This window comes from Musca vetustissima, unplaced genomic scaffold (genome assembly GCF_032173495.1).
Source record: "Musca vetustissima isolate MV318-11 ecotype Yass unplaced genomic scaffold, APGP_CSIRO_Mvet_v1 utg13253, whole genome shotgun sequence".
NCBI lineage: Eukaryota > Metazoa > Arthropoda > Insecta > Diptera > Muscidae > Musca > Musca vetustissima.
In genome coordinates this window covers 185287-207071 of record NW_026880658.1, presented here as the reverse complement: position 1 = coordinate 207071, position 21785 = coordinate 185287, and the positions used below count along the sequence as shown (strand labels likewise).

The following is a 21785-nucleotide window of genomic DNA, read 5'->3' as shown; positions in this document are numbered from 1 at the left end:
CAATTTTAAATGACAGTTCCATAGCGTATACGCCTATTAAAACCCATATAAACTCCCATTTTGAGATTTCCCCATTTTACTGGCGTACCTATAAACCGAGTATGTGAATACAACAAATTTGTTAACATTAGTTCAGTGTTGTATAGAAAACATAATTGAGAGTGAGTGTATGAGCGTAGCAGAGAATTCATCATTGAAAATCATAACCATCGACGCTACCGTACTGTTTTGTGCATATCTGCTTCATGCAAAACAGCTGTTTATTTTGTCGTTTTTTTTTCAATCTGTTTCACCCTATTTGTCTTTATTTTGATTATTGATATTTATCAGTTATTTTTCTTCTTCCTTGTTTCTTTAATCGTGAATAGTTCTGTTGAACACCAATTTGTTGGTAAATTCATCAAAACTTCGACAAAACAAAAACAAGATAGGGCGGATATTCTTTTCTAAAAATGAATTTGGACACAAGTCTTCAAGTCCATTCCAAATTGGAAAAGGTAATTCCAAACCAACCATATGAATGTTTCCACATTAAATATCAACAATCACAATTTATTTTTGTTGTAACCATAGGAAACCTCAAACATGGTATTGCTAAGAGAAAGGGTGGAGAAATATCATGACCTGTCCAATCAGATGTCTGGCATACTAACCGTTTTTGAGCAACGTTTGGGTAAATTGGAAAAGACCATACTGCCCGTCTACCAAGAAACCGAACAACTACAGAAGAGGCAACAGAGTAGGTTAAAATTGAGTGGGATCTACTTTATGCTTGTAATTTTTGTTGTTGTTATTTTCTGCTTTACACAGATTTGGAAGCCACCTTAAATTGTCTGGAAACTGTATTATCTCACTACGATGTCACCCAAGAGGTTTGTGGTTTAATACATCAAGGCCCCACCGAGGGCAATGTCGGTGTATTTCTCGAGGCATTGGGACGTCTTCGTTCGGCCAATGAATACTTTCTACATCACAATTCACAAAGTGTTGAGCTGGAAAATGTTACGAGTCTCTTCAATACGGGCTGTGAAGGCCTAAATAATCATTATCGTTTACTTTTGAAAAAATATGGAATGCCCCTGAAACCAGTTGATATCTTGGATCTCATTTATAATGAAGATGATTCATCTAATGATGAGTATACCTCATTTAGACAATTGACACAGAGCACCAGGGAAGAGCTGTTTACAATTTCTCATTGGTTAGAACAGAATCTTCGATTTGAGTATACAGTCATCTATGCCGCGGAAAGAGGTGAAGTGGTCTTTAGATCATTGCAAAACTTGAAAGATCATCAGAAAAGCAGCAGTTGGGGTAATGAAGCTTTGGTAAGTAAATAGTTAAAGATTTGATTATTGCTGTTTCCTGAATGTGCAAGGATCTTTAGGTGATCAAAATCATTTTCGATTTCTCCTTTATAAATATGAAAAGTTTTACAACTTTTTAAGAACGGAAAGAGGTCATATATTTTTTAATTTGGAAAAAGTCTAGTTTAGGGCAACGCCACGGATCTTTATGAAATGTTTACCACAAGTAGTCCTTGAGGTCCTGATTACAACAGTATACTTTTTTGCCTGGCCTCCAAAGTTCCGTTGGGATCCTTACATTTTCTCATGATTTTTAAAAATTCACTAACACAATATGGGTGCCAATTTAAAGCATTTGAAGCCCTCACTACAAAAATATAATATTCTTTTCAAATAACTCCATACTTTCTGAGATATGGGTCTCCAAAATTCCTCTGGACCCTTTTAAAATTGCGAAAAACAATATGGTTGTTTGTGGAAAGGTATTAATGACTTTCTCCTATGGACAAATGGTAACTACGACTACTCGACCGAATTTGTTTTTAATTAAAATAGTGATTGTGGTTAGGCGGCCTTTGGCCGGAGATTTTAGACTTCCTCTTATGGACAGATGGCAACTCCGTCGGCTCGACCGAATCTCTTCTTAATTTAAATATTGTTTGTAAAATCAGGACTTCAAACGCTTAAAATTGATAACCACATTGCCTTGGAAATTTTAAAAAATAATAAAAATAAAAAAAATCAGAATAGTATATTTTCCGAGATATATTCGACTACTTTGAATAGATCGCTACAAAAATTAATATGACTCCTATAATTTCTACCAAAGATTATTCTTAATATTCTGATGAAAATCCTGTGTAAAACTATCCCGATAAATGAAAATTGTGAGTTAAAATGCTGTAGAAGCTCCACATACATTTACCTTTAATAGGAATAAATTGTGCACCTTTTTATAAGCTTAACTTTATAACAAGTTGGACATTGAAAATCAGTTTTTTTTAATAAAACATTAAAATAAATAAAATTTTATTTTTAAATAAACAAGAACAATGACAATTAAAACAACATTGGAAAAAATATGATGAGGGGACACATTATTAGTACGAAGTAAAACACACACACATATATACGCCTCCAAAAAACGCCATCTTCTTTTTGGAACACTTCTCGCTTTCTTGTTATTGCTGTTGCTGTTGTTTTTGGCTTTATTATCTTAACTTGCATAGAAATGTTCAAACGTCTCCATTATACGTTCACAATCATCCGATTTTATGCCAATTCCCTTCAGATCTGTGGTTTTGATATTCATCACATTATTGCAATCAATGCCGGCATTTTCAAACTTCTCACAGTAGCGTTCCAGACCCAAAGTTTTCAATAGCAAATTTATGGTTAGAGTGTGATTGAGAATCGATGCATTACTACTATCGTTGGACATTTGAGGGCTCACCGCCTCACTTCCACTGCTATTGTTTAAACTCTTGAAGGATGTCGATGGTGACGACATTGATGTTGTGGAGAAATTCGATGCACCCACAAACGATGGACAGGGACTTAGGTAACGATTGGCTGTACTATCGCCAAATTTCGGTGATGGTGCGTACGCAGTAACCACCGGTTTGGGCATCAGTGAGGGCTTCTTGAATTCCTTAAACGATGAACTGTGATGTGTTGTAACGGGACTAGACAATGAATTTGCCAACTTGAATATGGGCGAGATACCCGGTGAACGCACTTCCGTATGGATGGGTGTGTATGTACGCATATTCGCCATGATGTTGTGTACATCCTGATAATACGTTTTTGTGGTATTATTAATCATTGTTGGAGTCACATTAAAAATAAACTCTCTAGGAGCAGTTAGAGTCGGTGTACGACAATCCTCCATGATCTGTTGTTGTTATTCGATTTTAATTTTTTAGGATTGAAATTGTTTTGTAAAACATTTACGATTCAACATAAACACTTGAAAACATTTAACAAACTAAACGAGTTGTGTGAAGCAAATCTTCAGCGATGTATAGATAGAAAGAATGTTATTGGAATAAACCGTTATAGCTATGGAAAGGTGTGAAATGCAATGGCAAAATTACTTCCAAATTGAGTGAGAAAAAATAAAAGAAGAAATAATTGATACCTTATTAAACCGAACGTGTGTTAAAATATTTGTTGATAATCGAATAAGAAAGGAATATCGGTTAAGGATGCATAAAGGAAAGAAAACAAATGTAAATGGGTTGGAGGTCCGTTAAAAAAAATTAAAATTTAACTTTGGGGCGTATGGACTTCCGAAATTGTGCGCATACATTGAAGTAGTTGGATTGGATTACCTTGTACGTTATTTGAATGTCCTCGATTTTTAAAAGATGCTTTTTAATAAATTTATATTTATTAATTATAATACAAATTTTTATTAGATGTATTTTATTCAAATTATCACATTATTTTCTTTTAGAAATCTCGTCAATCTATTGCCGGACGTCAAGACACAAAAAAGAGTCCCTCAATGCGCTTGCAACAAATGTAAGTATATATATTCTACAAGTAATAAATATCAAATATTTCCAACTCTATTTTTTAGTTTTGAACGCAAGGCAAATAAATTGTATCTAAAAGCCACTCAGACCCTCAATAGTACTGGTATTTCCATTAAAAAAGCCACATCGCATTCTGAACATTTATCCTCTGAAGAATATGCTGATGGTGATCAGGAATTGGATAAATATTTAGTTATGCTGTTGGGATTGCAACGTCTATTGAATTGGGAACGAGCCCTAATGCAAGAAATCATACCATTCAAACACCAATCGGAGGTCTTTGCCAAATTGGCAAATAAATCCATTGATATGGTTGTCAAAGATGTTGAGGCCATAACAAATCGTATAATGCGTAGTATAACACGCAAAGAATGGACTTCGGCATTGGGTATATTTAAGACATTGAAAAATGTGTTGCTATTGCAACCGGATATCGATCGTACCTATGATGTACAGCAAAGGGAACAGTTGACAAAGGTTTTGAATAAATTACAATACACGGTATGTATTTAAAGAAATTAGTTTTTTCCTTATTTCTATTAATCGATTTTAAATTTTGCTGCTGAATAGGGAGCCAAAGCCTTGGAACATTTCTTGGAAGTTGTACGCGGCGATTCTACCACGAATATTGTGAGCATGAGCTCAAGTACCTTGGGTTATGTTAATGTACCCAAAGATGCCACAGTCCATGAGTTGACATCCAATACAATATGGTTTATTGAGAATCTTTTGAATCATTATGATGTTATTGGTGTCATATTACAACCAGATGTCCTCTACTCTACTCAGTTGGATTCAATACTCATTAAGAAACAATTACCAGAAGAAGAGCACAATAAGGCCTTGTTGGCCATATATATAAGTAAGTTATTCTTTCGTTAATATTTAACTATATTTGTTATTATTTTTTCTCTTTTTAGAAAAAGCCTTGGCCGAATTAAATTTATCGATCATGAATAAATGCGAACAGTATAACGATCAGGCGACCAAACACTTATTCCGTTTAAATAACATTAACTATATTTTGAATTCATTGATAACATCAAATCTAATTGATATTGTTACAATTGCGGAACCCGATTGCCGTAATAGTTATATCGAAACTATCAAAGAATTGAAATGTTCCTATCAAAAAACATGGTCCAAAATGTTGTCAAATATTTCGCCATTGGATGAATTACCAAAACCAATACAGGGCAAAGTTAAGGATAAGGATCGTAGCATTTTGAAGGAGAAATTTTTGGTAAGTAGTTGTGTATTAAAATGTCTTTAAAGTCAGTATGGTCCGTCATAGATCTTTTATCAAAAAAGTGAAATCCACCCTGCATATTTGTGTTTATTATTGTAGGCCTTCAACAAAGACTTTGAGGAGGCATGTAAAATTCAACGTGGAATTTCCATACCGGATGTCACACTGCGTCAAGGCATTAAACGTGACAATGAAGAGCATATTTTACCAAAATATAATGAATTCTTTAATATGTAAGTTTCACTTTTTCATAACCCAAAATCTTTACATTATTTAACCAAATATTCTTCAATTTCTAGGTATGCTGGTGTACATTTTAGTAAGAATCCTGAAAAATATGTCAAATACAAACCGCACGAAATCAAGGCTTGTCTTAATAAACTATTCGATGACTCAGCCTAAGGAAAGAAAAACACATTCAACAGTATTTGATAAAAAAAACATTTTTTACAAATCATTTTTCGTTTTTTATTTATATAAAGTTAGTTATAAAAAAGTGTGTGTGTGTTCTTAAAGTATAACAGTTATTAACTAAAAAATAAATAAATAATTCCATAAATATATTTAAAATATATTATTTTTATAATAAGCCCAATTAGCTGATTATTTTTTGTTGTTATTTTGTTGGCTACTACATTAAGTTTTATCATTTTTTTTTGTTTTGTGTATCTTTTCTTATTTAGCTTCTTTTTTCCTATATTTATTATTTTATTTCTCAAAATTTATTCTAGTACAAAAAATTATTAGATGGCGCCTCTGGCCGTCCACATGCACCATAGTGTTGTATCGTTAGGGTATTGTTGCTGCGACAATTTTCCATCTCCAAGAAACACTCATTGGAATAGGTCATATTGTCACTGCCACAAATCGGTTCGAAATCGGTTGGACATATTTTGGCACAACCCTTAAATTGTACATTGCTGAGGCAGCGTTTCAACGGCACCACAAACACATGTTTGCCACAATTTTCTTTGCGCATATGACATTCGGATTTGTAGAATTTATTATCGGAACCACAGACGAAATTCGGTGGCTGGGCATCACAATCGGTATCACAGTCAGCAGTTAGGGGGCAGTTTTTCAAAGAGACTGGCACAACGCGTAGATGGCAGGTTCTACGTTTAAATTCGCACAACGAGGCATAGGTGTTGCCATCGGAACCACAAATGGGACCACTTTCTAAATCTTGGCGGGTACAGCGTTCACCACAATCCTTAATGGGTGTTTTCAAATCTGTGCATGGGCCAACGTGAGCCAAATTAACACCTCTCCTGTAAAACAAAAACAAATAGGTAATTGAATGACGATTATTTCGTAATAATAAAAATTTGTTCCTTACAGACATGTGGCATGAGCCAATTCACATTCATTATTATATGTCTTGGCATCGGTACCACAAAGTTTATCACTTCTCTTGGAGGAGAATATGGAGCCAAATAAATTATTAAAGTCCTTACAAGGTGGCAGTTGTTTGCATCGCGTCAAACGGTTTTTACACTTGTCCATGCTCATCTTTTGTATCGATTTACGTTGGGGCCTTTAAAGAAAAAAATGCAAAAATGCATATTACAATTTTGGATTTTGATTTCCACTGCCCTCAACTTACCCACAATTCAACATTTTCAATTCACACAACGATGAATAAATATTACCATCACTACCGCACACATACGCCGAACTATCACTTTCGGGACATTCGGTTGGGCAATTTTCTACATGATTACCATGACGTTCCTGGGGCATACAAAACGACAGCGGTACCTCAAAGATATGTTTGCCACAATTGGAAGAACGCATTTTACAGGGACTGGCATAAAGACGACCATCTGAACCACATGTGGGACGTGCCACACGCCAACAAGATTCACGGCACATTCTGGTCGATTGACAATGTTTGCGACTTGTCTTCACCACTCCCTGGCCACAGGTTAACAATTTCATTTCACATGTGGAATTGTAAACATTGCCATCAGAAGCACAAATGGGTCCATCCTTTGGCGATTGGTTGCAGTCGACGGGGCATGATTCACGAATGGCACTCGTATTACTGCAAGGACCAACATGAGCCATTTTAACAGCAGCCACACCAACACGACAGGCCTGTACACGTAGCATGCATCTGTGGAAGGGACAATGGAAGAGGTAATTACAATTAGATTTTATACTGATAATAAGAAAAAAATCGAACTTATAATATACAGGTGTTTTGAAAGAATTTTTATATAGTTGCAGTTTAACATTGTGTGTTGTCTAAACAATTATCCCCATAACATATTTTTAATAAAACATTTTCCAACAGAAATGACGCAATAAATATTGCTTTGAGCCTATCGATTCATGTTTTGATCCTTTTGTTAATCCCTACCCTGAAAGTTCTGAAGAACATTGTGTACCAACCTATTTAAATATGTACGACCATCTGTACCGCAAACTGGATCCTTCTCACTGGGGCAACGATGTTTACAATCTGAACCCTTGGCACGTTCACAACCATCACGGACATCCTAAAATAATAAATTATTGTATTGATGTAGAATAGGTTTTCCTCTAGGAACAACGAAATAATCTGTCACTTACCTTTATGACACTATTCCTGGAGCATGTCTTCTTTTTCATATCACACAAATTGGCATAGATTAAACCATCCGAACCGCAGACAGCATCAGCACCCACTGTCAAACTGGGTGGGCAAGATCGAGGACAGCTATTAGAACTTGCACGATTTTGTCGTGGTATTAATGCACCAAGAACGGCTTCAGTTGGCAAACCATAAACGGATGCATCATCATTTTGCAATTCCGAAGGTGTTGCACCATCGGTTGTGGCAATATTTTCTAAAGTGCTGAGAATGGATTCATTTGCTGTCAATGGTGCACCAGCAGTAGCAGACAATGTAGTTGTTTCATGGGATTGTTGTTGTTGTTGTTGATGTTGTGGTTGCGTTTGTTGTTCAGCCTGCAATTCAATTCGACTATAACGTATTACTGGAGCTTGAGCTGGCAATTTTATAAATTTAATTGGTGAATCGGTTACTGTAAAGAGAACGGGGAAAAGTAAGAGAGGTTAGTATGAGAAGTGAAATTAAAAATTCAAAGAACATCATAAATTTTACTTTTCGAAAAAAAATCGAAAAATCAAATCGTCAATATTGCGAACTTTTAAAAATTCTGTGGAATAAGATTTTACAAAATGCAATTGTAAATGAAAAATAGGTAGTCAACCTCAGTATCGTTGTAAAATGCGATAATTTATTAGCCGATATTTTAATATTCTAATCAATCAATTTCTTATTTTAAGGACAAAATTTCCACCCCAATAGGCAGTGTTTTTTGTCTATTTTGCGTTCCCTGCCAATAGTTATTATCGTTGAATTGTGCCCAGTGGGTCCACGTTTTAGGTATAACCATATATAAGTAACCTGCACGTTTTTCATTACATCTGAATTTTTAGACAAACTTTCCAACATAATTTGTTGCAGAATATTTGAAACGACCTTGACCACGAACCTAATAATAATCAATGCATGGGAATCTTATATTCGATACACCTTCTGCAGGTCATCAACACCATGATTAAGATTTCCATACACAACAATAAATCTCCATGATATAAATATTAATATTTTCGATTACTTTCATATATACAATTAGAATAAATTATTATTTAATATTATTATCTAAGACAGCAATAAAATATTATGTAATAATATTTATCTATTCAGTCAGTGTCAGTGTTAAGTAATTTTGAATGTCTGACAGGAAACAAAAACAAATCAAAGTAGTTCAAATACCAAAACAATTAAAATTAAAATACATTTAATTATGAAGCAGCTACAAACATACAACACATTATATGCTGTATCCAACAAGCGGGTCTATATAGCTGCAGGCCAAAGTCTAAGACACACTCATACGAATATTGCACATAGTTAACTCTTATGATGACACACAATCTCCAGACAGGCAGGCAGGCAAAAAAGAAAGATAGCAAAGCAATGATACTAAATTAACAGAAATCTTTGTTTGTTGTGTGGTGGTTAGTTGTCTAGCTTATGTGTTTTATGCTACTCCCAAGCCAATGGATTATGGTGCAGATAAGCCATTGGCTGGACTATTGACTGGAAAATACTAACAACAACAACGCGAACAAGAATAGGTGTTAAAAATCTGGTTTTCATTTGCAAGCAGGCAGCCATCTATCTATCCATCTAGCCCGGCATGGTATGCCATTCATTTGCAGTTTATTGCCGATAAAGAAGACAAAGCCGGTATTTCATTGCCGGTGAATGTTGAGACTGAGTGAGAGACGGATTCATAAGAAAGTGTCACACACACAAGACATACATATTTACAATTTTCAAATAAATTTCATTTGATATGTAGAGATTCGGTAGAATGGTGAGGAGGAGGAGGTGTTGTTGTTGTAGATTTCTAACTATTCTCAATGTGTTGAAATGACATTCTTTTGGTTTTGTGTGGTCATGAATGTAAAAATGTTTAACACTAGATTGCCGAGAGCAGTCATTTTGACGGTTTTTAAATTTCAAGTACAAAAACAAGTGTGTATATTATGACTCAGCTTTTTAAAATTTGGTGACTTTTTCTACCACATAGAACTACGTTTATTAATCATAGTAGCTGCTTCCTCCCCTCTTTCATTCCCCGTATTCACATGTGCTATACCTAAATAGCCTAAAAGCGGTCATTTTGACCTTTTTGAAATATTAAATAATCAAACTACTTTTATTACTGTATAAAGTAAATTTCTTATATGACCAGATCGAACATCGAAACCCGTTTGCTACTCTAGAAACACATACGAACACACAAATCGGGAAAAATTAATTTTATATTTCCAGTCGATTTCACTCTTCGAGTAAAGTCTTCCTCTTTTTCGAACGTTTTGTCCGCGCTCTTATTTTTCAAAAGGGGAAACCCGAGAGCCCTACCACCGAAAACAAATAATAACAACGTTTTGTATGATTGTAAATAATGTAACAAATATTAAAAAAATAGTTTAAAAAATTTTCTTTACACAATAAAAAATTTTTCAGAATGAAGTCATTTTGACCGATTTTAGGCAATATAGGTATATACAAAATTCCCGTCTTTCTAGTGTTAATGTTGTGGTCACATTTAACGAAACATTTCACAGTAGCTCTAATTGTCAATTTGTTATGTTTTTAATTTAATGGTTCATTAGAAAGATAAATATACATATGTATGAAGCAATAAAAATTAAGTGGAGATGTTTTTTTAAAGAGTAATGTATGGAATACATTCAAGTCTATAGATTTCAATAAAGAAGATTATTTTTAGATTTTCTAAACTTATTATTTCATAAAATATATGCGAATGTAAAATAAATGCTCAAGTTTTCTTAAAGGCGACCCTTATATCTTATAAAAGGACATTATATGTTCTTATAGAAGACAATTAGGTTTACAAAAAGCCCTTGGGTTTCAGTATATAAAATCATTTCTTGTAGAATAGAATTGGGTGATCTTATAGAAGTTCATTAGGCCTTTTATAGACGACAATTAGGTATTCGTATAGAAGTCATGTTGGTCTTTGTCAAGAGGAGCATTATATGATTTTATAGAGCCCATTGCAATCCAAGCCTATACTTATATGACCTTATAAAGTAAAATACTTTCAGAAGATCTTATATTTAGAGAGGTTCCGTAGGTCTTCTTATAGAAGTCCAATATGTATTTACATAGAAGACCACTAGGTATTTAAGTAGAAACCCACTAGGTTTCTTTTCGAATACAATTAGGCCATGTTAAAAAAGACCATTCTTATATGAGACTATTAGATATTCATATTAAATACTATTAAACCTTCTTATAAAAATCCCGCCCCTTATTCCTTATTTTAGTCAAAATTCGGATGGAGCAGACTACATGATACCCTTCACCGCTTTGGGTACATACAAGAGATGATAATGTGTACAATATCCTGTTGATAGAAGAGACATAGCATCTTTGGAAGACCATTGACATGGAATCGGGGATAAAATTTGTGATCTACATAGATATTTGAACCAATAAAAAACCATACACATATCTTTCTGAAATCGATGTAAGATTGAATGTCAACCGATTTCAACAAAACTTCACAGACGTCAATCTGGACTAAATTCAGAACGAAGTGGAACATTTTGTCTCCATCGAACAAACCTTGAAGGTTACATAAAATCAGACAAAAATGTATATGGGAGCTATATCTAAATCTGAACCGATTTCAACAAAACATTACAGACATCAAACTGGACTTAATTCAGTAAGCTGTGCAAAATTATCTCTTAATCGGGCAAACCTTGGAAATTCGGTGCACCATTTACATAAAATCGGAAAAAAACTTTTGGTAGGGAAAATAGACGATTTCAACAAAACATTACAGATGTCAATCTGGACTGAATTCAGTACGCGGTGCAAAATTTTGTCTGAATCGGAAAAATATTGGGTGTTTGGTGCACCGTTTATATAAAATCGGGCGAATGTATATATGGGAGATATATCTAAATCTGAACAGATTTTCTCCAATTTCAATAGGGTCCGTCCTTGGGCCAAATAAGTGACTTGTGCCAAATTTCATCTAAATCGGATCATAAATACGACCTGTACTTTGTTTACAATTTAACATCAAAAAACGGACGAAAATGCATAAATCGACTCAGAAATTGATTAATATATCTCGTTTCCTTATGCCTGTTACAAACATATGCACAAAGACACAGTGTGGTGAAGGGTATACAAATTACAAATTGTGAAATGGATATTTTCACTTAAAGATTCCAACGTAAATCGATACAAACGATGATCATGGACAAGTGTAAAACCGCTTGATACGATGCTAACAACTGTAAGGACTTTAATAATTTATTTGGCTCCATTTTCTCCTCCAAGAGAAGTGATGAACTTTGTGGTACCGATGCCAAAACCTATAACAATGAATCCGATTTTCTTCTGATTCTAGGTTTTTTATAGAAGATTTTTGGTATTTATAAGTAGAGAATTGGGAATTCTTATGGATGATCAGAACTTGTTGCAGACTACCATTAGATCTTCCAAATGAAGACCAACACATTTTTTATTAATAAGATCACATGTGAACTATGTGTAAAGATTTTTTTGCGATTTCGTAGTCATTTTTATAAATGAATTACTTTTCTCCTTTAAAAAAAAGTTCATTTACAAAAGATGTATGTCATATTCCTCTATGAGCATTCATTTATCTACATACACGTACATGTACATACATATCAGTTTCTCTTTAAACATACTTATTTGGAGAAAAAACCGCATATGATTTATTATGGGAATTTATGGCAATCATCTGCCAGTAGTCAGTCGAATGTGCAGTGTGCCGGAAATTCCAATTCAATTAAAAGAAAATAACTGTCATAATCCTACAAGTGTGAAGGCAACATGATCAATGATACTAAAACAGAAAAACGCGCACGCTCACACACACCCATACACACACAATTGCATTTAATTATAATCTAAGGATTTGCAAAGACGCTTTTTGTCAGATTCCAAAGAAATGACATGATATTGGGGTATGTGTGGATATAAGTCGGCTAGCTAGCCGCCAGTCTAAGTAACATCCATCCATTCACCCAGCATTCGGCGTGAGCTCTCTGAAGTCCCACTCCGCTGAACAGCAACATGAATGCATACTAATTGAATTTTATTATGGAAAAGTAATGGTGTGGAGAAAATCACATCACACCATGACGATAGCGGCGGTGGTGTTGGCGGCAACACCAACAATAATGCCAGTTATGAAGATCTTCAAGCATTTCGAATCGAAGAAAGTCGATTTGGAAAAATCAGTAACAAAACAAAAATGAAGAAAAAGAAAAGAAAATTTGCTTTGAACATGAACAAACATCAACATCAAGTGTATGCGGACCCAACGACCATGTTCAGCGTCAGAGCTCATGGTTATCATGCGATTATGGCCATGGTGGTGGTGGCCCATAATCACTGAAACAAATTCAGAATTCAGTAAAAGTTTGCTAACAAAAATGGTCAATATCACACAGCACAAAGGCAGCACGTTGCAATTCATTCATAATTTCGTTCGTTCGTTCGATCGTTTTCCTATTCCAATTTAAGGTCGCTGTGATTTCCAAATAGGGAATAGTTAGTCTATTCTTGTAATCTGGGTAATTTTGTCTGTGACTTTCACTTTTTTCTCAATTGATGTTGGTATTTGATTATTAGTGTTGTTTATGAGGCATTACTTTATTATCAGAGTTCTGCTGGTGGACAAATTTTCTAAAATTGTCTATCAGGTCTTCTTATAGAAGATCTAATACAAAACAATCGGCCCCCACATAAAATTCCCTTGGGATACCGTTATATGGGTCCCATATACCTATTAGATATCTCGATAGAGATTTGGCGCCCAATAATAACCCAAAGTGTTAAACTATAATCTGAAAACCATATGGTAGTCATTAGGTCTTCCTATAGAATTCCACTTGTTATCTTTATAGAATTGCAATAGGTCTACTTATAAAAGCCAATTAGCCCTTCTTAGCCATTGGGTCTAGCATTGTCTACCAGGTCTTCTTATAGAAGATCTAATACAAAACAATCGGCCCTCACATAAAATTCCCTTGGGATGCCGTTATATGGGTCCCATATATTTTGCCTATATAAGATATCTTCGATTTTCATAGATTTGGCGCCCAATAATAATGTTAGGTATAATCCTAAAATCGGATTTGTTTTTTTAAAAATCATCACATTTTTCAACATTTATTCCCTTTTTCTTTCTAGCATTGTCAACATTCCCAAATTTCCTCCCCCCGTTTTTTATTTTGAAATACCTCAACTACACCCATTCTCAATTGCTACTAAGTAATGAATTTGATCCGCAACCAGATGACTACTGACCGTTTGCGTTCGTTCCACATCAGATTTTCATAATGTATTTGTTATTTCTGTCTTTCAACGTGTACTCCACTTTATCGCTGATCGTCATTCGTGACACAAGACTTCTAATGGTTTGTACATGAAAAAATGTATAGCCGTGTGTATGTGTGTGTTTGGGGAGAATAGTAGATAGTTATGTTGTATTTGTTGTTATTCTGTTGAATGAAAATGAAACTAATCTTGAAAATGTATTCTACACGTGACCTCATGCCATGCTCTATGGCTATGAGTAATAGGAGTAATATGCGATCGCGTAGTGATTGGCGATCAGCAACACAATTAAAGAGAGACAAAAGTAAATCAAGCAAAAACAACAACATGTGTGAAAACATTATATATAAATATTATATAATTGCGTGGAATTTCTACATGATCATTTGGCGAGGTCAGCCAGAGAGAATAATATATATATATATATATATATTATGAGTTTTCAATAATTTCTGGAAAAGGGTATGTTCAAAAGCCCCTTCCGAGAGTAAATTCCTCAAACATATATTAGTAATATTGCCAAGGACACCATATACCTAAAATGCAAGGATTTCGAGGAATCTTAGTCGGAATGTGTTCAAATGTCTTGGTAATGGGAAAATACAGGATGAGATAAAAAAACTGCAACAAAGTCAAACGCCATAATTTTTACATTTTTTTTTTAATTTTATTCAATGAAAGCAACAAATGTCGCAAATATCGTCAAATTTTAGAATAAGTTTAGATTTGTTCGAATTGGTCACCTTTGGCAAGAATTACGGCCAATGGTCCATTCCCGACGAAGTGCTTGCTTGAGGTGATCGACACTTTGGTATTTTTTTGGCAAGTAAACACTTTCAATTTTGTTTGTTTACAAACTGCTGAACAACGAATGTTTTCTCATCGGAGAAACCAAATTCGGCACTTCACCACTTTGCGCCAAGCGAAGCAACTCTTTAGCTCTTTTGAGTCTATTTTCTTTCTGTTGCGGTGTAAGTTCTTCCGCTTTTTGGAATTTCAATGGCCCGAGTTCATTTTTCGATATTTGCCGAATGGAATATTGTCATATGTTCAGCTCACGAGCCATTTTTCGGCCACTACGACGCGGGTTTCGATCAAGTCGCTCCTTTACTTTTCAAACCATTTCTGCTGATGTTGCTGTTTTCTTCCGTTCATTTCCTTGAAGTCGGGCTACGCTACCAGTATCACGGTAACGAGCGGTGGTACGAGACACAAAAGATTTATTCACATTTAAATGCTGGAGTGCTCTAACGATAGCCACTTGTGGTTTTCCAGCCAAATATAAAGAAATCACACTATCACGCTTTGTGAATTCCATCGCGAATAACTTTTTTTTTGGAAAATTCTTTCCCTATAATTATCAAAAAAAAAAATGGAATTTGTTGCCCAGTGTTACAGATCACCTATTCGTATAGAATGCTTGCAAAAATAAAAAAGCGCAAAGGTGCACAAGAGGAAGCTTTTAAAGATTTTACAAATTTTTTACAGAATTTTAAAAAATTTGCAAATTTTATGAATCAACTTAAATTCCCATAATGACAACTCATTGGGAGAAAGGTGGTCATTTTATGTGAGCATAAAAAATTAGTTGACCCAAAAGCGAACTCTCTACCCTCTCACAATTATGTGTGGGTTATAAAAAACATATCCTGATAACAATCATCCATAATAAAATTCGACATATGGGAATTTTGGTTTTTTTTTAAGATTTATCTGTGAAATAAAAATTTATTACACGAAGGCAACCGACCAACCAAACGACCATCCTAACAAACAAACAAATATATACTGGCGTACGCATAATTCATTTTTACAACAATAATTTATGGTTCAGACATCGTAAAATGAAATCTTTCTCCGGTTTAAATTTGAATTTTTGCTGTTCACTGGAATGGACGACAAATTGAAAGTTGTTATAGGCTGGCTGGCTGGATGGCCGACTGGACGGCCGGCTAGCTGTTGATGACCTCCTCCTCTATTGTGCCAAGAGAGAAATTTTGTAACTATCAAAAAGATCCACCAAAGTGACAGTGTTAAGAGTTGGTCAGGTCTATAGATAAATGTCACACATGGCCACAACCACTGACATTGAAATTTTATTGTGACCAACAAACAAATTTTCACTTTGGATGGCAAATTTTTAGAAAACTTGGCAAAACTTCACATCACATAAAAAAATATAACTTTCATTTGAGATTTTAGTTTATGAATGTGTTAAACATAAATGTGTGCATGTGTGTGTGTGTTGAGTGCTGTAAAAACACCCGTTTTATTTTCATGCAAACGCACACGCACACATAACATCATGGTGGTACAAAATTATGATTATGACCAACCATCACATCACATCAAGATAATATATTTGTTTAATGCACAATCCAACTCCAACCATGCACACACACACATGTACATAAATACGTATGGTATGGTATAATATGCAAAAGGGCAAAAAGCTTTATCGTTTATGTTTATGTTGTTGTTGTGCGTTCTTCTGTTATGTTTATGTAAAACCACCTCTGCCGAATGATTTAATTGTTGTTTTCATTAAATTGTAATTTGTAAAGCATTAACAAAAAATGTTGTATGTATGAAATAATAATTACACACACACAAACAACCACTTATACACTGACAAACATTCCAAGCCGGGTACATATTATGATGGCATAAATGAAGTTATGCCATAATGATTTGCTGGAGTTTTCATTATAATGAACCACCGAACGACCATCCAAGCGACCTACCGAAAGCCAAACAAACAAATGACTGAACATTTTGAATACGAAAAAAGGGGCAGCATTACATTTGGTAAAATTAAAGCCGCTAAAAAAATAACGGTTTAATTATGCATTCATTTTTTATTCTACTTCGTCTTTTGTGGTTCTTTCGCATCTCTTCTGGAAATTAACGACAATGTCTTGGTGGCAAAAACGACCCAACAAATTTTGGTGACTTTTTGAAGCGTATTGTTGAATGGATGCATTTGTTCCACAGCACACAGTGTGAGCTGTTATCCTCATTCATCACTGCCATGAAATGCTTGTTAAGATCACAAATGTCTTCAAGTGCATTTCTTTTATTATTGGTAGCCAGCGAGGTGAACAGCGATGAATGGATGGTGAGAGAAATTAAAAGAAAATAATAATCTCTGACATATGCAAGACCTGATTCTTATATAGAATACCTTACTAGTACAGAATATATTTTGTGTAAAGAAAGTTTGCAGGGAGTGAATCAAGCGTACAAAAAATTTTGGTGAGAATTTTCCAAAAAAGTTATTCGTTATGGAATTCAAGCTTCAAACAAAACAAAAATCAATTGTCTTTACGAAGCATAGACCAAGTCCGAATATGGGACCCATTGGTCCACATCTTCTGTTATGAACACATGTTAAATTTTGTTTCGATCTGGCAACCCTAGGACAGATAATCTCCAGAAACCCAAAATGGACATATATTGAAAACTTTTTTGGGAATCGGAATGCCTAACACGATTGATCTAACCCTTTTAAAATATATTTAACCCCCAAAACTCATTAGAGAATTCATTTGTTCATGTAAATTCAAATTTATTTTTGTGACAAAATTTCTCTTTTAATGGCATTTAGGGTTCGCATCGTGTGACCGCGACCCCCAAATGTGGGTGACATTTGGAAGCAAATAAAAACTAAATTCAACCATTTTCAACAAATTTTCCGGGAAGTCTCACATTTGTGTTCAAGTAGTAATAAAGTTAAATGGTGTTGAAACAAATGATGATTAAGATGATTATGATGAAGGGTCCCCCCTTCCACAAAACAGTATTAACAACAAAGTGACATTTTCTGAGAAAAGCAACAACAAACAAATATCAACACTACTTTCTTATTCTTCGTCTTTATGTTTGTTTCATTTAGATTTTCTATTTGACTTACCTGCAGCCGCATACACCATAGATTGGCCAAGTGCCAGAATCACTGACCACAGAGCCAACAACATCAGGGGAGGTGGACAATGGTGATGTCGTTGGTGCCAGAATCGTTGAGTTTTGTTAACACCATTTTTCATTAGACCATTGTTATTAACATTAATTGTTGTTGTTGTTGTGGTGGTGTCGGGGTCGATGTTGTTGTTGTCAGTTGGAGTTGCTGATGTTGCTCCCGCCATCGTCGTGGCTGTTGTTGATTCAAACATTTTCACTGCTGTTGCACTTTCGTTGTAACGCTTTCGCCACTCAACGACTACTTTGTCGTTGTCTTGACAACAAAACAAAATTGAAAAAATAAATAAATAACAACAATTGTTGCTGTTGTTACTTGAGAAGTCAACAACACAAAAGGCTTAATTTTATACAAGCAACTAAAAGAATACCCCCAAGAAAACACGCGCACATACATACATAGCTGATCATTGTGATGGAGTAGCAAAAGCGCCGAAGTAGACACTTAATAGAAGTCGAATCACTCACTAAGGTGAACTACTTAGTTTGTGCCATTGTCAGTTTTAAGTCAGTCAGTTTTGTCTGCCACTATCTGCCAGCAATGCCAATATGAGCAGGCTTTTGACTGGTTGACAGACAGTATGACACTGTTTTTGGGCCTTGTTATACCAACATTGCTGGTTATTGGGTTGTGGTTTCATATGACAAGTTAAAAGAAATGGTGTTATATTTGGTATGAGAAGAACTTTGAAGACCCTACCCATTAAGGGGAAATTTATAATTTGGACAATAACATTTTTGAAGAATTTCGCCATTTCGTCTTTTCTAGGCTATAGACGACACCTTTGAAAAATGTGCCTAACAGTTCGAAAAATGTTTAAAATTTGCCTAACCTTTATTGGGTAGATAAAATAAAATAAAAAATGGTACAAATTGAGCGAAATCATAAGATTTATATTTCAAAAAATGGACCTAAGTAGTCGTATCGTTTCATATTGGGTTCAATTTTGATATTTTTGGTTGTCATTCGGTAGCAAATCTCCCTGTTAATAGTATACCAATTATTATTATATTAATAATTTTTCGTTGGAAGATTTTTTAAGGACCGTTACGGCGTGGATTTTTTTAAGACATAAGGCGGGACCTTAAAAATACAAACAATTAAACATACCAGTCTTATTATAGCCCCCAAAAATAATATCAGAAATGTTTTTCAATCAAGTTGGCTTCGTGTAATATTTGGTGTTCTCATCTTCCTAACCATATAAAGGTCTGATTCGGCATTCTTACCAAAAAATATATATATCGGCCGATCTTATAGCCCCTATATGAAGTACAAGATTCTTTATGGTATTTTTATAGTCTTTTGTATATTTTACAACCGAAGTCTATTTTTTAGCTTTACGATGAAGCTTTAATTTGACATTCAGATATCAGGGTGTGTATCCTCATTCAAAGATCACACGTCATTTTTTGGTATGATGAAGCTCCTAGCTCAATTTTCCATCCTAAGTAACTGTAGTTTGGTAGTACTTTTTCTTGTGGCAGCAATTTACCAATTTATTGTATTTTGGTGCAGGTTATAAAAAGTTCGGGCTGGTCGATTATAAGGACCATCCTATATTAATAAAATAGCCCTGCAATAAAACAGTGTAAATAATTTTCAGTAGGATCATTTTTTAGCAATTGAAATTCCGAAGATTAATATCTTTTGTTGCTCGCTATGTATAGATCTATAACATTTTAATGGGTGGATGACTTTGTTGACAATATTTTGGGCTAAGTGATTTTCTTCTCACTTCGAATCTAAATCTCCCACTTACTGGTAAGTTCGGTGGAAAATGTTCCTTAAAATCGTCCAGGTATTCATAATCAAAAATCCCATTGTCTTCAAATTTTAATTTTTTTTTAATTTTAGCTAGGCTCCTCCGCAACTTTTAAAGAGGCTCTGGAGTCCTTTTCAAAAACGATGTAAAAATTAACCTACAAACGTCATAATGAATTTTCATGGACTCATGTGGTACCCCCTTATATAAGCTATATCCTGACATGAAGCGACAAAGTCTCCAGTCTTCAATTACCTTTGGAGTAATATAATATTTCTAATACTTTCTTGAGTCGCAAACGTCCTACCAAATTTTATATACCCTCCATTCCATAGTAGAGCGAACAAAAACAAACCTTCAAACCACCATAAGTTTTTTTATCAAACTTAGTTGAATGCTTACCCCTGGTTGTTGTTGTTGTTGGCATTTACTTTGATTGTTATGTTTTACTACTTCAAATCACGAAGAAAGTTTTCAAATAAAAATACTTGCTCGCACATAGAAATTACAAATTTATTTTTTTTTTCTCTCTCTACGGAAGATGTCGATTAAATGGTGGTGAGTGTCTCAAACTAAACCCATCTATGTCGTACATACATACATACGAACTGATGTACATACGAATAAACTATTAAGAGGCAGCACCAAAGCGGACATGCATATTTGATGAACACTTTTTTATTGGCCAGTGTTTGACACCAACAAAACGATCATTGACGATGATGATCATGATCATGTGGTGATCGCTGTGGTATTTGGAAGCAACTGACATTTTGTCTGTGTCTATTTAATTTGTCATCAATTTCATTTTATTTTTTTTATATCTCTATTTTATTTGTCTAGAGGCCTTTCAAACCTCTATTCTTGTTGTTGTTGCTGCTGCTGAAATCAATTGTTAATCAAAAAAGAAGAAGAAGAAAAAAACAAATGAAATCACGACCTTTTAACACGATTCACTTATTTAATTATATCAATGATTGATTCATTATTAATTTATGCCAAGTGTCAAAAAGGTTATTTGATGAGAGAGAGGCAGTGACAGTGAGAGGGAAAGGTGTAAAGGGAGATCATTTCTCTTTCTCTCTATTTGTTTTATTAATTGTTTTTTAATTTACAAAAAATATTATTTATAACTTAACGAGAACATCTCCATCGAATAGACACAAAGTCTGTTAGTATTCCCAACACATTTGAATATCGTATTCAGATATGATGCTATAATAAATTAAAATTAATGATGTAACATGAATATTTCTGCTCCATTTCCCTTTGGATATTTTAATTAGATCCGAAACCAATCAATCACTAATAATTATTGTTGTTTTCTTTTCTTTTTTTTTTTTTTGAAATTTTCCAAAGACACGTGATTCCACTTTGTAAACAAAACGAATTGAAATCGTATTTCATTGCATTTTTTGTTGTTACTCAAGCGCAAAACTCAAAGCGGCTCTAGCAGCTCATTATTTTACAAATGCACGATATTTAGGAACGTGAATATTGTTGGGAATACCAAACACCCACACATGGAGATGTTGTTTTTTTTTTTAAGGAAAACACAAACATATGACCATAGTCACCATGCGGATTTTTAGGAATCGATTAGATCAAGGGCCATGGATTAGATATTTTTGAGGAAAAATTGGAATTTTGTTACAGACATACCAGTTGGGGGAACGACAATTATCAGGTTCGCCTTTATAATGCCCTACATATAAACATCCTCCATTGTAGCCGAATTTTCAAAGCCTGTGTCTGAAATTTGGTATTTCGTTTTCTCAGAGGCTAAAAAAACCTCCTGACAGCAAATTACGATGGCATTATGAATTCTCAGGGTATGACTGAGGACAATTTGTTGTCCGGTGGCCCAGAAATCTGCATCTTAATCCCATTAAAACCAAACTTAACGTAGGTTATTCTACATTCAATTCGTTCGTCTGTCCGCCAGTTCGTGCCAATGGGACAAATGTAACGTTTTTAATATACCATTTATATAAATTTTAT

At 34.4% G+C, this 21785-nt stretch overlaps 2 protein-coding genes across 2 annotated transcripts; one reads left to right on the top strand and one right to left on the bottom strand.

Annotated features, from left to right (window-relative positions):
- The first annotated feature begins 443 nt into the window (after nucleotides 1-443).
- Nucleotides 444-5498, top strand: LOC133326392 (exocyst complex component 7). The gene is made up of 10 exons (XM_061535046.1): nucleotides 444-497; nucleotides 574-739; nucleotides 811-1339; nucleotides 3369-3378; nucleotides 3766-3833; nucleotides 3892-4348; nucleotides 4418-4709; nucleotides 4768-5090; nucleotides 5196-5329; nucleotides 5396-5498. Exons 1-10 carry the CDS (start codon nucleotides 453-455, stop codon nucleotides 5496-5498), a joined length of 2127 nt encoding a protein of 708 aa, XP_061391030.1. The 5' UTR covers nucleotides 444-452.
- Nucleotides 5499-5823: 325 nt separating this feature from the next.
- Nucleotides 5824-18014, bottom strand: LOC133326400 (agrin). Its single transcript, XM_061535053.1, has 6 exons — nucleotides 17954-18014; nucleotides 7674-8128; nucleotides 7494-7600; nucleotides 6703-7215; nucleotides 6436-6633; nucleotides 5824-6367 (listed from the first exon to the last, which is right to left on the bottom strand). Exons 1-6 carry the CDS (start codon nucleotides 17970-17972, stop codon nucleotides 5824-5826), a joined length of 1836 nt encoding a protein of 611 aa, XP_061391037.1. The 5' UTR covers nucleotides 17973-18014.
- Nucleotides 18015-21785: the final 3771 nt, after the last annotated feature.